Raw genomic sequence first — 15942 nt, 5'->3', positions numbered from 1 at the left:
GGCCGAGTAGAGCTCGGCCTGTGATGAGAGGGCCTCTAGCTACTCATTCTATAAATAGTGCTCAAATCTGTCATCTAACCCGGATGTGTAAATAACTTCACATAAGAAGCAATTACAGAATGTAATTCGTGAGGGGCAGTCTCATTGAGCCAATAACATAGAGGGTAATAAAGAAGAAGCACTTGAGCCCAGAATTATCGTTATTCCGTATCAAGAATAATGGATTCCAAATCAGGTACGCAAATTTCTTTTTTCAATTACTGTGTTCTAATTTTCTCACTATGGATCTTGGGTGCCGTTTTCGCAGCTTATGTACAAATCTCTAGAGTTTAACAGCTGACATTATGATGGTTGTTGCCATACATCAGGTGCACGCGACCAAATGTCCTATTCCACGGGAGAGAAGTGGAAGTAAGTGGGTTGCATTACTGGCTTGGAAGTGGTAGCTTTTACTTCAGATAATGGCATTTTTATCTGTGGTTGCAGCTCTTATGATATCATCAAAGTTAAATGAAGGGAAACTCTTACATGTGATGTATATACTATGTAGTATGTATAGTATAGGTATTGGCTTGGTAGTCGCTCTTCTCTCTTGAGGAGATGCTCCTTCTTCAAGGGGCTGGAATTCAAGATGGGTCGATATGATGCTGACTAAAAAGCATATGCATTATGCCAAACGTTCCTTATTCGTGGCTCTGATGTCGACTCTCTTATCACATGCTACGATGTTCATCATGTCGTAATCTCGGCGAAGAGCAGCCGAGTGGAGAGCGGTGTTCCCATCTTTATCTCGTGCATTTATAAGATCCTCCAGGTTCGGCGTCTCCAACATGTTGTGCTTGACGACCTTTGTCTGTCCGCCAACTGCAGAGTGAAGAGCGGTTCGTCCTCTGCCGTTTATTGAATCACAAGCATCAGAACAGAACGTAATCAGCTCGTCCAGTACATCAATATGGCCAAGAAGCGCTGCAATATGAAGAGCGGATGCGCGGTCCTTGGCCAACAGGTAAGCAGCGGAAACCTCATCCCGCACTAATATTTGAACTGCTTCAACTTTTGCCAAAGTGAGCAGCATAATGAAGAGAAGTCCACCCAATGTCATCTTCTTCACGATCGTTTTTTAGCAATCATGTCGTTCACACGGATCATAATCAAGAGAACCATCAAAATCTATTAAGACAGATTTCCCGTGCCTCTAGGACAGCTTTCATGTTCAACATGCAGCCTGATAAGTTTTTTTTTTCTTTGGGTTAAGTACATATTTAGGCCTTTTAAGTTTCAACGTTTTTGCGGTTTGATCCTCCAATTTTACTTTGTTCAACTAAGTTCTGTAACATTTTTGATATGTCCAATTTGATCTTTTAAGTTTCATTTTTTCTACAATCAAGTCCTCTAATTTTTTGGATTTGTGCAATTAAATCCTTCGGTCAACCACTTTAACTAAATCGTCAAATTAGTTAACGATGTGGCATTGCTTATGTGACAGATATGACATGTGATGTTAATTTGCTATTGAATGAGTTGAAAACAAACGGAAAAAAACAAAAAAAAAGTCATAATTTGACGGTATTAGTTACCGTTGGTAAACAAAACACTTGATTACGTAACGCAAGAAAGTTAAAAGATTTGATCGCAAAAAACAAAACTTAGAGGACTAAATTACACGAGTTAATAAATTTTAAGGCCACATTAATTTATTTGCACATGGCATTACTAATATATCTAATGCTTTCGGATTTAGCATTCGTCAATGCGAAAATCAAGCCACCCAACTTGCTGTCGTCCGACCTATGCGGACTATCCAGAAGTCATATGAGCAGAAGTTTCCTCTTTTTATTCAGCAGGGGAAGTGATGTGATCTGCCAAGGCCAGCCAGTGGCCGAGGCATACTTGATGCATGTCAGCACTTCCCTGATGGCCACAGCTAGCAATTTTTAACATGAATTAACACATTTTAACACGATTATCCGACAAATCCGATTGCGATGCGTATCTAACGTATGTATCTTTCATAATATACTTAACAAAAGTATAGTGTTTTTCCAATGATATGACTTGACACAATTACAAAATCTGAACATGACACGCGAACACGAATTATCAGTCTTATCCATATTACCTCGCTTCTTCGAATACTCTCTTATCCAATTCCTATATGAGACAATGACTTACCCGGATACTATTTGAAGTAGTAGAGTTCAGAGAAGAGAGAGAGAGAGAGAGAGAGAGAGCTTTTGATAGTGAAGAGGTAGGGAAAGAGACAGCAGAGGTCGTGAAGTGAAGATGGAGCGAGATTGAGATAGAGCAGAGATAATATGAAGAGGGACGGCAAACGGAGAAGTAACGGAGAGAGAAATGAAGGAGTTTCAAAAAAATTTAACAAGTGAGACCGATAGACACGTGTCACGCTCTGAGTGAAATGTTTTATTGCTGAGTTGGCAAAACTATACTATATAATATTATCTCATCTGTGCATCATATAATTATAATTGCAAGAACGTGCATTCAACATGTTGAATCTCTAATCAGAAGAAAGAGATTTTGGTGAATCCTATTTCAACCAACATCAAAATATTAAACCAAACCAAACCATAAATATCTGACTCTTCCATCAACCGATCTTTCTCTGGTTACCCCATTGCTTGCGTCCCGAAAGAGGCCATAAAGCCACCGCGGAGGAGGCCACCTCACAAGTGCATGAGCAACAACTTCCAACGAGAATACACAGAAGCATCAAACCCGTGATGGAGAAGGCAGACAAATGTCATATAGTGATGTACCCATCACCGGGAAGAGGCCACCTCATGTCCCTGGTGGCGCTCGCCCAGTCCCTCCTCCGCCACCACTCTTGCCTCTCCGTCACCGTCCTCATCTCCTCCCCTCCCCACCTCCTCCCTGTCATCACCCCTTACATCTCCTCTGTCTCCTCCGCCACCCCTTCCATCGCCTTCCGCCACCTCCCCTCCGTCTCCCTCCCTCCCTCTCTCTCCCCCGCCCCCACCGCCTTCTCTGACGACCCGGCCATGTACTTTGAGCACGCCCGCCTCAACAACCCCAACCTCCACCAAGCCTTGTCTGAGCTGCTCTCCGCCTCCAAGCCGTCACAGAAGCCCAAAGCCCTCGTTGCCGACTTCTACTACAGCTCCGCCGCCGAGGTCACTGCCGCACTCCGCCTCCCCACATACTATTACCACCCTGCCGGCACAAACCCTCTCGCGGCGTTTCTCTACCTCCCCACCCTACACAAGCTCACCACCACCAGCTTGAAAGACCTCGACGGCAATGTCGGCATCCCTGGCGTACTGCCGATTCTGGCGAAGCACATGCCGTCGAGAATGCTGGACCGGAGCAGCAGAATCTACGGCCACTTCTTGGAAACGTCGACGCGGCTGGCAGAATCCGCTGGGCTCATAAGCAACACGTTCGAGGCGATCGAGCCCAGGGCCACCAAAGCGATATCGGAGGTACTGTGCGTGCCAGACGGCCGAACTCCGCCGGTGTACTGCGTCGGGCTGCTCGTGGTGGCCGACGATCACATCAGCAACCGCGATTGCCTGAACTAGCTTGACTTGCAGCCGAGCCGAAGCGTCTTGTTTATGAGCTTCGGGAGCATGGGGTTGTTCTCGTCGAAGCAGCTGATAGAGATCGCTCACGCGCTCGAGAGGAGTGGGGTCAGGTTCTTGTGGGTGGTGCAGAACCCACCACCGGACGATGAAATCTGGTGCAACTTAGCTCTTAAACCAGAAGATGATCCAGGTATGTTTCTGTGTATTGTCTACATCAAGCCGCATAAGAATAATTCGTGGGACTTCTTGTTTTTGGTTGAAAATTCGTGGGACTTCGAATCACGGTTAGAAGTCTAAGAGTTTTCATGAGCTCTCAACCTATTGGCGGTATTGACGGGATTTGCGTTCCTTGGTCACGAGCTGTAACAGTTGCTCTCGGGGGTAGATCGAAGCTTGGTCACATCAACGGGAAGATTAAAGCCCCTCCCGCGACAGATCCCAAATTTGATGAATGGCAAGCGAATGACCACAATGTGATGTCTTGGATATTCAATTTCATGGAACCGGAGATCTACGAGATATTTGCATGTTCAGAGTCAGCCAAGGCATTGTGGGATTCAATATACGAGATGTATGGTCAAGCCAGAAATGCATCTCGGATCTTTCAGTTGCAGCAAGGACTTGCTTGTTCTAAGCAAGGCGCAGTACAATCTTTCACTTAACACCTCGAAAAAATGAAGAAGCAATGGGATGAGCTTCATCAGTATAGACTTGTGACCCAGAATGTGATGGATTATGTTAATCGAGAAGAACAAGATAAAATCTTTCAGCTATTAGCAAGCATCAGGCCTGAATTTGAGGACACAAAATGTCAAATTCTTATGATTCCTCAATTGCCTACTTTCAATGAAGTTTGTGCCATAATCCAAAATGAGGAAACAAGGAGACGTGTCATGCCTTTAGCTCCAATTACATCAGGAGAGCTTGGTGAACACACGGCCCATAGTGCTATCAACACGAAGCAAGGAGACTCCATTGCTCGGTTTGCCAAAGGAAAATTTAAGAAACCGGCACGGTTCCATTGTGACCATTGCAATCGCGATGGCCATTCCAAAGAGAGGTGCTGGGTCCTTCATCCGCATCTATGTCTTTCCAAAGGCAGGGGTTTGGAAGCTAAGGTGGCAGTCCAAGACAATCCGAATGATTTTTAATCCAAGCTGGAGGCTTTGTCTTAACAAGTTCAGCAATTACTTCATATACATGGCAATGGAACGAACGCTTCTGGCACTGAAACTGGAAATTTGGCTATGACATCTGGTAATGTTCAAGCTTACTCAGCTTTATCCATAACTCAGTTTATTGTTGACTCTGGGGCTATAGACCACATGTGTAGTTCTCCAAACTTGCTATCCAATATTACTTCAGGTGTGTCATATCCACCTATTACTAGTGCTAATGGTGGGCAGGTTCCAATTAGTGGTGTTGGACAAATTAAATTTTTCTCAAATAATTATGAAGCGTTATTGGTACCTGAATTATCCTCAAATTTAATGTTAGTTAGCAAATATACTAATCAGTGGAATTGTAATGTTAGTTTTACTCCTCAAAAGGTGTTTTTTCAAGATCGAACCACCAGGAGGATGATTGGTGAAGGGCAGCTGCAAAATGGGATGTATATGGTGGACCTTAACAATGAAGTGTTGATGGCGCAAAGGAAGACTGTTGATACTTCCCAATTGTGGCATTGGCGTCTGGGTCATCCCTCTGATCGGGTGTTATATGCTCTTGACATGACTTTAAGTTATGATTCCAATTGTTGTGATCCTTGTCATTATGCTAAGCAGCAGAGGTTACCATTTCCACATCGCACACATAAATCAGAACAGTTTTTTGATTTAGTTCACTTGGATGTTTGGGGGGCTTCTCCTATTGACTCTAAGGAGGGGTTCAAGTATTTTGTTACATTTATTGATGATAAATCCCGAGCTACATGGCTTTATTTGCTTAAATCCAAAAGTGAAGTTATGATTGTGTTTCAAGATTTTTGCAATATGGTGAAAAATCAATTTAACACCATAGTGAAGATTCTTTGTACAGACAATGGAACTGAATATACTAATTAGGCTTTTCAAGTGTTCCTACGTGGTTTGGGAGTCATTCATCAGACCTCTTGCGTGGGAACTTCACAGCAGAATGGAGTTGCAGAAAGGAAAAATAGGCATATGCTTGAGGTTACTTGAGCATTGTTATTCTCAGGAAATTTACCCAAGACATATTGGATGTGTTGGGGTATAAAGTTCCAATTAAAAGTCTATATAGCCGAAAATTTGGTATCTCTCACCTAAGAATTTTCGGATGTGTGTGTTATGTGCATTCTCAATCTGGTGACAAACTGGATCCACGGGCTCAGAAGTGTGTGTTTGTCAGATACTCTAATGTCAAGAAGGGATACAAATGCTATGAACCAAGTACTAGACGTGTTTATATTTCTTGTGATGTTGTCTTTGATGAGGCTCACATGTTTTTTGCCAAGAATCAAATTCAGGGGGAGCAAGATGACTATTCTGAATTTTTGTTTCCTGTCCTACCTATCGGGAATTCAATGTTGGATCAAGAGGAAATTCCAACAGTGGCTGTTCAAGGGAGTCAACCTGTGAATATAGAAAATGCCAATACTACCCCCAATGTCATTGCCATTCCTAATACATTTGCCATTACAACAGATGCGGCTGATTTGGAAGTTGGAGCTGAAAATGCAACAGAGGTAGCTCCAGCAGATGTGGCACCTATTATCTCAGCCCCAATTCACAGGTCATCACGCATTCCAAGGCCTTCAACGCGGCTCCCTGATTTTTCAACATATCATACTGCTCAGCATCCCATTCAAGATTTTTTTGGGTATGATAGAATTTCCTATAATTATTTAAGTTTCTTATCTGCCATTGAAAATCAACAGGAACCCAATACCTTCTTGGAAGCATGTAAAAGCAGCGTGTGGGTGAATGCCATGAAAGATGAGCTTCAGGCATTGGATCATAACCATACTTGGGAACTTGTTAAATTGCCAAACGGGAAGAAGACAATTGGAGGTTAGTGGATTTACAAGATCAAATACAATAGTGATGGTTCGGTTGAGAGGTGCAAAGCTCGGCTTGTCGCAAAAGGGTATACTCAAACCTATGGGATATACTACAAAGAAACAATTGCTCTTGTAGTGAAAATGAACATTGTTCGTGTCCTTCTATCTGTGGCAGTTAACTGTAGCTGGCCGTTGTTTCAAATGGATGTGAAGAATGTCTTCCTCCAAAGAGACTTGGAGGAGGAGGTCTATATGGATCTCCCTTCAGGACATCCTTTAGAGAATAATAAGGGAATGGTTTGCAAATTAAAGAAAGCAATATATGGTTTCGAACAGTCGCCTAGAGCATGGTATGGCAAACTAAGTTCCGCACTCATTAGATTTGGTTTCAAAAGGAGCACAGCTAATTCTTCAATGTTTACTAAAGCAATTGGTGAATGTATTGTTGTTATTCTCATTTATGTTGATGATCTTATTATTACTAGCAGTAACTTAACGGGTATTGCAGAACTTAAGCAGTTGTTCAGCAAGGAGTTTGACATTAAAGATCTTGGAAAATTGAGGTATTTTTTGGGCATAGAGGTAGCAAGTTCTGACAAAGGTCTGTTCTTGACTCAAAGGAAATATGTCCTAGATCTACTGAAGGAGATTGGTAAGTTGGGCATTAAACCTGCTAGCACACCTATGGATTACAAAAGTAAGACTATGTCTAAGGAAACACCATTACATGATATTGGGCAATTTCAGCGTTTGGTAGGGAGATTGATTTACTTAACCATTACTAGACCTGATATTGCTTATTATGTCTTCTATGTGAGCCAATTTATGCAGAAACCTACACAAGGGCATATGGAGTTGTTAAACCAGCTCCTTCGATATCTGAAAGCTTCTCTGGAAAGAGGAATACTGTTGAAGAATAATGGTGATACAGAGATTGTGGGGTTTACTGATGCTGATTGGGCTGGGAACCTCATGGATAGAAAATCTACCATAGGTTTTTGTACCTTTGTTGGTGGAAACATTGTTACTTGGAAGAGCAAGAAGCAAACAGTTGTGGCCAGATCTAGCGCAGAGGCTGAGTACCGAGCCATGGCTACCGCCACTAGTGAGATCATATGGCTCCGTCTATTACTTCAAGAATTGGGTTGTGATGCCATGTCTAAACCTACGAAGCTATTATGTGATATTCAGGCGGCAAGACACATTGCTTCAAATCAAGTCTTTCATGAGAGGACCAAATACAAAGAGGTCGATTGTCACTTTGTAAGGGAAAATGTTAAAGACAAGACGATAGAAACACTATATATTCATAGTAAGGATCAACTTGTTGATGTCTTCACCAAAGCTTTATCCAAGGGAATATTTCAGGATATGGTGAACAAGTTGACCCCTGACGATGTCTTCGCTCCAACTTGAGGGTGAGTATTGGCGGTATTGGCGGGATTTGCGTTCCTATTCAAGGAAAGGAGAGATTGTAGGCAAATCTGCATATTGATAGTTTTCCTATTTTTTGGAGTTTCCTGTTTTTCGGGTTTGCTTGTTTCCTTTGTTGTGGCAACCCGAATAATGACAGCTTAACTCTCACGACAAAAAATTAGAGAGTTGAGAGTTTTGACCGAGGACGTAGGCACATTGCCTAACCTCGTAATTCTTGTGTTCTTTTTGTGATTACTTTACTAAAATTCAACTCAACCCAACTTTTACTGAGATTTCTTTGTACGCCCCCCACTTTCCTTTCTCGTCAGGCAGAGATGCGATCCTTCCGCGTGGGTTCACGGAGAGAACCAAGGACAGAGGGCTGGTGCTGAAGTCATGGGCCCCGCCGGTGGCAGTGCTGAGCCACGACTCGGTGGGTGGGTCATGAGCCACTGCGGGTGGAACTCATTGATGGAGGCGCTGCTCGCCGCTGTGTCCATGATAGTCTGGCCGCTCTTCGCAGAGGAGAAGCGGGTCAGGGCGTACCTGGCCTGGGAGATGAAGCTGGTACTGTCGGTGGCCGAGTCGGAAAGAGGGTTTGTGACGTCGGATGAGTTGGCGGGGCGAGTGACCGAGTTGATGTGCTCGGAGAAAGGGAGAGAAGCGAGCGAGCGAGCGGCGGAGATGAGGAATGCGGCGAGGCAGGCGTTGAGCGAGGGAGGGTTGTCCCGGGTGGCGATGGCGAAGTTGGTGGACTCATTTAGAAGCGGAACGATGTGAGAAGGTGAGTAATTACAGCATAATTTACCCACTACGTCGAAGATCAATGAAAGCATCGTTTATATTCTTGTTCAAATATAATATGGCCAGAAAGGGTGTAATGAATGGTGCAAGTGTTTCTGTGGTCTTGCTATCTTGAAGCAACGACAACCCCACAATATTCTGCATAGACATCTCTATCTACGCATGTACGATTCAGGAATAAATCGATGGTTGACATTCGTTGCAACCCTTAGAAAATCTTTACTCCATATAAAGAAGTTATTTGCACGCACTCGATACATCTAACTAGACTAAATAGCCATTAATGTTGAATACGTTTGGGTCTCATAAAAATTATAGGTTTTGCACATCTTGTAGATTTATAGTGTCTACTAATTTTCAATGAAATGATTTTATTAATTACTTTTAATTTATATATAAATAGTGGCATATGAAACTTCAACAAGAGCAAATGATTTATTTAAATTGTTTTATTTTGCTGATGTGGACGTGGCACGTCCGGCGTCTGCGTAAGCGATTTCAAGCCAAAATTGGCTGGAATAACTCAATTGGCCAATTGTGAAATGTTTAGGATTGAATTAGTACAAGTGCAACATGATTGAGACTTTTTTTTTTGTACTTTTCCCTATATTTGGGCTGTCAAAAATACTCAAACCGTCAGGTCAGGCATTTTGCCAATTCGGGTAATAGCTAAAAAATTGGGCATTGTGGCGGTTCGGTTCGGGTCATAAACCCGAACCGAATCGAAACATATTAAAACACCAAATACTCACTCAAAGAGAGTTCTGGATTGTTCTTTTACCCTCAATCAACCTCGCCATCGACTTCTCCTCTTCTCGCACGATCTCTCTCTTAGATATCACTGCTGCCGGCTAAGATGAATGGTGTCGATGTGACGAAGCAGATTTAGCAGATGGTCAGATTTGTTGTGAATAATGCCAAGCGAATCGGATAAAATAGTCTGAATGAAGGAAAGAAAATCGAACACCGTATTTATGTGGTTCGGTCTGAATATCGGAACCTACATTCACGGAGAGAGTAACACGGGATTCTACTATAGAAAATAGGCGATACAATGAAGATTACATTCACTCGAGCACTCAAACACACTTTTGGTGTTTCCCAGTCCCTAATTATACCTAGTAACCTACTCAGTGTTTATCCCCTCACAATTTTTAGTGAAATCTCACTCAAGGAATTAAACAAATTCTACTCACAAGAATTTAACTGGCTAAATTACTTGGATATAATTACAACGAGCAAACTCTCACGAGTAGAACTCTATATCTTCTCTCGGCCACCGAATAGAACTTGGCGCACTACTTCGTTGGACGTCCCGCACTCTCCTTAATAATGCAGAAGAGAGTCTTCATCATTCAATGGCCATGACCTAGTGGTCATCATTGCACTTCATGATGCTCACATGCGAAAGAGACATCTTGCCCGTTGGCCTCTCTTTTGTGCGTAAAAGAGAGCTCCAACAAACCATGACAAAATAAATAATTCTTTCCCAAGTTCAGAAAGTCCCACTTGCATATAGGGAGATGGACTCCATGCAGCTTCCTTTGATCAATGTGCAAATAGAAAGTGACAAACAAAGCCCACATTCCTTTATCTTGTTCAATTTCTCTTGCACCGAACATGTCAGATCTTCCATGTGCGACAATATGAAATTCTTCTTCCTGCAACTTGATTTCTTCATCTTCGAGCGGCGCGTGCAGAGAAATTAATGCACGAACAAACAAAGTCAAAGTACGGTCGCCAGAGTTACTTTAAACGTATTTGTTGAACGGACTCGAATTCGAGATATATTTTTAAAATATTCATTAGTCAGGAGGCGGAGGAAAAGGCCCAACGAGATGTCCGTCTCAGCTGAATAGGTACTCTTCTCTTTCCCGTCGATTCAAGCCAATTGAAAAGGATGTTCCTTTTTTTTTCACCCGTGAAGCGAAAATGAGAACCAGTTTGCTGAGTTCGACAATACCATCATAAGGATCGCTGCTGTTAACGTCTCGGATGACTAGGTTGACACCTTTGTGTATGTGAATTCTGAAAAGACCCATCAGTTGTTCCAATGCTGAAGAAGCAGAAGAAGATGACGAGGATGCTCACCGATGACAAAAGCAGGTGAATCTGTAGCTCTCTTGTGGTGAAGTTACTAATGAGTGGGGTTGGAGAAAAATGCTTCTTTTGTTTCCACGACGAGAAGGGAAAAACTGAGGTTTGCATCTAAGTGATTTTGAGAGGTTGCTTGCTTCAACTTCTACGAGATCTCCATCTCAAAGAGAAAAGAATAGAAAATCGAAATTTCGTTCAGCAATATAATATTTGAACTGCTTCAACTTTGCCAAAGTGAGCCTGAGCTGCATAATGAAGAGAAGTCCACCCAATGTCATCTTCTTCACGATCTTTCTCAAGCAATCATGTCCTTCACACAGATCATAATCAAGAGAACCATCAAAATCTATTAAGACAGATTTCCTGTGCCTCTAGAACAGCTTTCATGTTCAACATGCAGCTTGATAAGTTTTTTTCTTGGGACAAGTGCACTAGAATTTCTAAAACTTGTCACGAAAGTACAATTGAGTCCTATTGCACTTTTTGAAAGTTTTAGGGCTCGATTGCACTTTCGTGACAAGTTTTAGGACTTAATTGCATTTTTTAAAAGTTTAGGACTTAATTACGTTTTCGTGACAAATTTAAGACTTCCATGCACTTATCCCAGTTAAGTACATATTTAGACCTTTTAAGTTTCAACGTTTGTGCGGTTTGATCCTCCAATTTTAGGTTGTTCAACTAAATTCTGTAACTTTTTTAATATGTGCAATTTGATCTTGTAAGTTTCATTTTTTTTGCAATCAAGTCCTCTAATTCTTTGGATTTTTATTTTTGCAATCAAATCCTTCGGTCAACCACTCTAACTAAATCGCCAAATTAGTTAACGACGTGGCATTGCTCATGTGACAGAAATGACACGTGAGCAATGCCACGTGATGTTAATTTGCTATTGAATGAGCTGAAAACAAATGGAAAAAAAACAAAAAAAATCGTAATTTGACAGTATTAGTTACCGTTGGTAAACAAAACACTTGATTGCATAACTCAAGAAAGTTAAAAGATTTGATCGCACAAAACAAAACTTAAAGGACCAAATTACACAAATTGATAAATTTGAAGGCCACATTAATTTATTTGCACATGGCCTTGCTAATATATCTTTTGCTTTCCGATTTAGCATTCGGCAATGCGAAAATAAAACCACCCAACTTGCTGTCGTCCGACCTCTTTTTATTCAGCAGGGGAAGTGATGCGATCTGCCAAAGGCCAGAGCCAGTGGCCGAGGCATACTTGATGCGTGTCAGCACTTCCCTGAACACAGCTAGCAATTTTTTACATGAATTAACACGTTTTAGCACAATTATCCCGCCAACCCCATGGCTATGCGTTTCTAACATATGTATCTTCTATAACATAATTAACAAAAGTATAGTGTTTTTCCAACTATGCGACTTAACACAATTACAAAACATGATCATGCCATGCGAACACGAATTGTTGGCCCTATTAGTATTACCTTGCTTCTTCGAAGACTCTCTTATCGAATTCCAATATGAGACAATGACTTACACAGATACTGTTTGAAGTAGTAGAGTTCGTAGAAGAGGGAGAGAGAGAGAGCTTTTGGTTGTGAAGAGGCAAGGAGAGAGACATTAGAGGTCGTGAAGTGAAGATGGAGGGAGATTGAGAGAGAGCAGAGATAATATGAAGAAGGACGGCTAATGGAGAAGTAACGGAGAGAGAGAAGAGAGAGAAAAGATGGAGTTTCAAAAAAATTTAACAAGTGAAACCTGATGGACACGTGTCGTGCTTTGAGTAGAGTGTCTTATTACTGAATTAGCAAGACTGTATCACATGATATTTTCTCATATGCGCATCATATCCTATTAACACATGATGATTATAATTGCAAGAGCGTTCATTCAACAACATGTTGAATCTCTCTAATCAGAAGAAAGAAATTTTGTTGAACTCTATTTCAACTAACATCAATATTAAACCATAAATCTCTGACTCTTCCATCAACCGGTCTTTCTCAGGTCACTCCATTGCTCGCGTCCCGAAAGAGGCCATAAAGCCACCGCGGAAGAAGTCACCTTACAAGTGCATGTACAACAACAATACACAGAAGCATCAAGCCCATGACGGAGAAGGCAGACAAATGTCACCTAGTGATGTACCCATCACCGGGAAGAGGCCACCTCATGTCCCTGGTGGAGCTCGCCCAGTCCCTCCTCCGCCACCACTCTTGCCTCTCCGTCACCGTCCTCATCTCCTCCCCTCCCCACCTCCTCCCTTTCATCACCCCTTACATCTCCTCTGTCTCCTCCGCCACCCCTTCCATCGCCTTCCGCCACCTCCCCTCCGTCTCCCTCCCTCCCTCTCTCTCCTCCGGAGCCACCGCCTTCTCTGACAACCCGGCCATGTACTTTGAGTACGCCCGCCTCAACAACCCCAACCTCCACCAAGCCTTGTCTGAGCTGCTCTCCGCCTCCAAGCCGTCGCAGAAGCCCAAAGCCCTCGTCGTTGACTTCTTCTACAGTTCCGGTGCTGAGGTCGCCGCCGCGCTCTGCCTCCCTGCGTACTATTATTTCCCTTCTGGCGCCAACCCTCTCGCAGCGTTTCTCTACCTCCCCACCCTACACAAGCTCACCAACACCAGCTTCAAAGACCTGGACGGCAACGTCGACATCCCGGGCGTACCGCCCATTCCAGCGAAGCACATGCCGTCGAGAATGCTGGACCGCAGCAGCAGAATCTACGGCCACTTCTTGGAAACGTCCATGCGGCTGGCGGGATCCGCTGGACTCATAAGCAACACGTTCAAGGCGCTTGAGCCGAGGGCCGTCAAAGTGATATCGGAGGGACTGTGCGTGCCGGACGGCCGAACTCCGCCGGTGTACTCCATTGGGCCGCTCGTGGCAGCCAACGATCACATCAGTGAGCAGGATTGCCTGACCTGGCTCGACTCGCAGCCTAGCCGAAGTGTCTTGTTTATGACCTTCGGCAGCATGGGGGTGTTCTCGTCGAAGCAGCTGAGAGATATCGCTCACGCGCTCGAGAGGAGTGGGGTCAGGTTCTTGTGGGTAGTACGTAACCCACCACCGGACGATGAAATCTGGCGCAACTTAGCTATTAAACCTGAGGATGATCCAGGTATGTTTCCGTCTCTTGTCTAACATCAAGTGGTACAAGAATAATACTGTTGGAGTTGGCGAATACTTCGGGAATTTTTGTTTCTCATACCGGGCACGCCCATATAAGCTTAGGGAAATCGAAGTATGATCCGACAACATATGACCCCTGCGCACGGAATGCGGGGTTCGGAGGCAGCGCCCCGGACATGGGGGTCCCGCTGACCGGATAGTGGGCAGGGGTTCCGAAACAACATCAGGTTTGCTGGCCCGTTTATTGTAGAATTAAAGGGATTCGGATAGGCTTGGACTTTGGGCCCATTTTAAGTTCTATATATATTTTACTTGTATGAGAGATCATTATAACGAGTGGCTGTGGTTGTAAACCTAAATCATAGTGGAATTCCTTTGCAGGACGTAATCCTATTCTGGAGTGAACCTGGGTAATCTCGTGCATTATTTAATTTTCTTTTATTCTCTGCGTAATCATTCTGATTCGATTTGCGATACACCCCCCATCAAATATGGGGGACGCCGAATCACGGTCAGAAGTCATATAATTCAGTTCGTGAGCTCTCAATCGCGAGTTTTGTTAAGATTTCTTAGTACACCCAACAATTTCCTTTCTCTCTTCAGGCATGGATGCGATCCTTCCGCGTGGGTTCACGGAGAGAACCAAGGACAGAGGGCTGGTGCTGAAGTCATGGGCCCCGCAGGTGGCAGTGCTGAGCCACGACTCGGTAGGCGGGTTCGTGAGCCACTGCGGGTGGAACTCGGTGATGGAGGCGGTGTGCGCCGGAGTGCCCATGATAGTCTGGCCGCTCTACGCAGAGCACAAGCTGATCCGGGCATACCTAGCCGGGGAGATGAAGCTGGTACTGTCGGTGGCTGAGACGGAAGGCGGGTTCGTGACGACGGACGAGTTGGCAGGGCGAATCACCGCGTTGATGTGCTCGGAGAAAGGGAGAGAGGTGAGGGAGCGAGTGGCGGAGATGAGGAACGCGGCGAGGGAGGCGTTGAGCGAGGGAGGGTCGTCGCGGGTGGCGATGGCCAAGTTGGTGGACTCGTTTAAAAGCGGAATGATGTGAGAAGAGTAATTTATATCTCGTCGATTTGACGAAGTGGCCACTTATAATCCTCAAAATAAGAAATTTTCTACACTCCTTACGTATAATCTACTTTTCTAGAAACATTCCATGTGTCCATAGGGTTGCAGTTACCACGCATCCACTTAAATATCCTCCTCTCTATCACCTTGATATGCTACATGATTTATGTTTCTGCGAAAGACTCCCGAGAACCGTGATGTTTAACTAACAATCAAGCGTTTCCCCTCTCTCTCTAGGCTTTTGACTTCTCGATTTGAGAGCTCTTGACAATAACTGGGGCTTCGTGTTCCAAACGAATTTCCCCAAAACACAAGAAACTTTAACATGAATTGGATCCATATGAATCCACTATCTTAGTTGTTGAATTTCATGGGACTCACATCAAATCGACATTATCAATAGATGGTATCCTAGTAATATTGGCATCACCCTTAAACTTTGATTTTACGGGAGAAAGACAGTATTGGAGTATTAGATTATGGTCCTTTGCTCGATTTGGGAGTGAACCTATCAATTAACATTTTGCTATTGCGTGATAATGCAAATCTCGAAATCCTAATTGTTTAAATATTTAAATAATAAATTACGCGTTAATCTAACAACTTAAATTTTTAGAAAATTTAGTAGTGATTCCACGAAATCTTACATGATATTAGATCAGGAAGTCCTGAGTTCAATTGCATATTTTCACGCTTTAAATTTTGGCCAAAGTTCGGACTACGCGAGGGGGAGTGTTGATGATTGATGAATCTGTGGACAAAAGGGTGAATGTTAGGTGATCCACCAGTCGCGTTGGACATGGACCCTTAATTGAGAAATTCCCTTTTTCGAGAGGACTGCTATAGCCCGTGCTCGGT

At 43.5% G+C, this 15942-nt stretch overlaps 1 protein-coding gene and 1 pseudogene across 1 annotated transcript; both read left to right on the top strand.

Moving 5' to 3' along the window:
* Positions 1 to 2675: 2675 nt before the first annotated feature.
* On the top strand, positions 2676 to 9027 carry LOC115671616 (anthocyanidin 5,3-O-glucosyltransferase-like; annotated as a pseudogene).
* Positions 9028 to 12781: 3754 nt separating this feature from the next.
* LOC115671550 (anthocyanidin 5,3-O-glucosyltransferase-like) lies at positions 12782 to 15118 on the top strand. The gene is made up of 2 exons (XM_030593170.2): positions 12782 to 13998; positions 14613 to 15118. Exons 1-2 carry the CDS (start codon positions 12984 to 12986, stop codon positions 15062 to 15064), a joined length of 1467 nt encoding a protein of 488 aa, XP_030449030.1. The 5' UTR covers positions 12782 to 12983; the 3' UTR covers positions 15065 to 15118.
* Positions 15119 to 15942: the final 824 nt, after the last annotated feature.

The sequence above is a fragment of the Syzygium oleosum genome, unplaced genomic scaffold, assembly GCF_021117445.2.
Source record: "Syzygium oleosum isolate NSW1041296 unplaced genomic scaffold, Sole_v2.1 Sole_v2.25, whole genome shotgun sequence".
In the NCBI taxonomy this organism is placed as follows: domain Eukaryota; kingdom Viridiplantae; phylum Streptophyta; class Magnoliopsida; order Myrtales; family Myrtaceae; genus Syzygium; species Syzygium oleosum.
This window is presented reverse-complemented; position numbering and strand designations above follow the sequence as displayed.

What these genes read in the sequence shown, in the direction of transcription:
- LOC115671550 (XM_030593170.2), top strand. Translation starts at nt 12,984, where the DNA reads ATGACGGAGAAGGCAGACAAATGTCACCTAGTGATGTACCCATCACCG. An exon ending in TAAACCTGAGGATGATCCAG is followed by an intron (nt 13,999 to 14,612) that starts GTATGTTTCCGT and finishes TTCTCTCTTCAG; the next exon opens with GCATGGATGCGATCCTTCCG.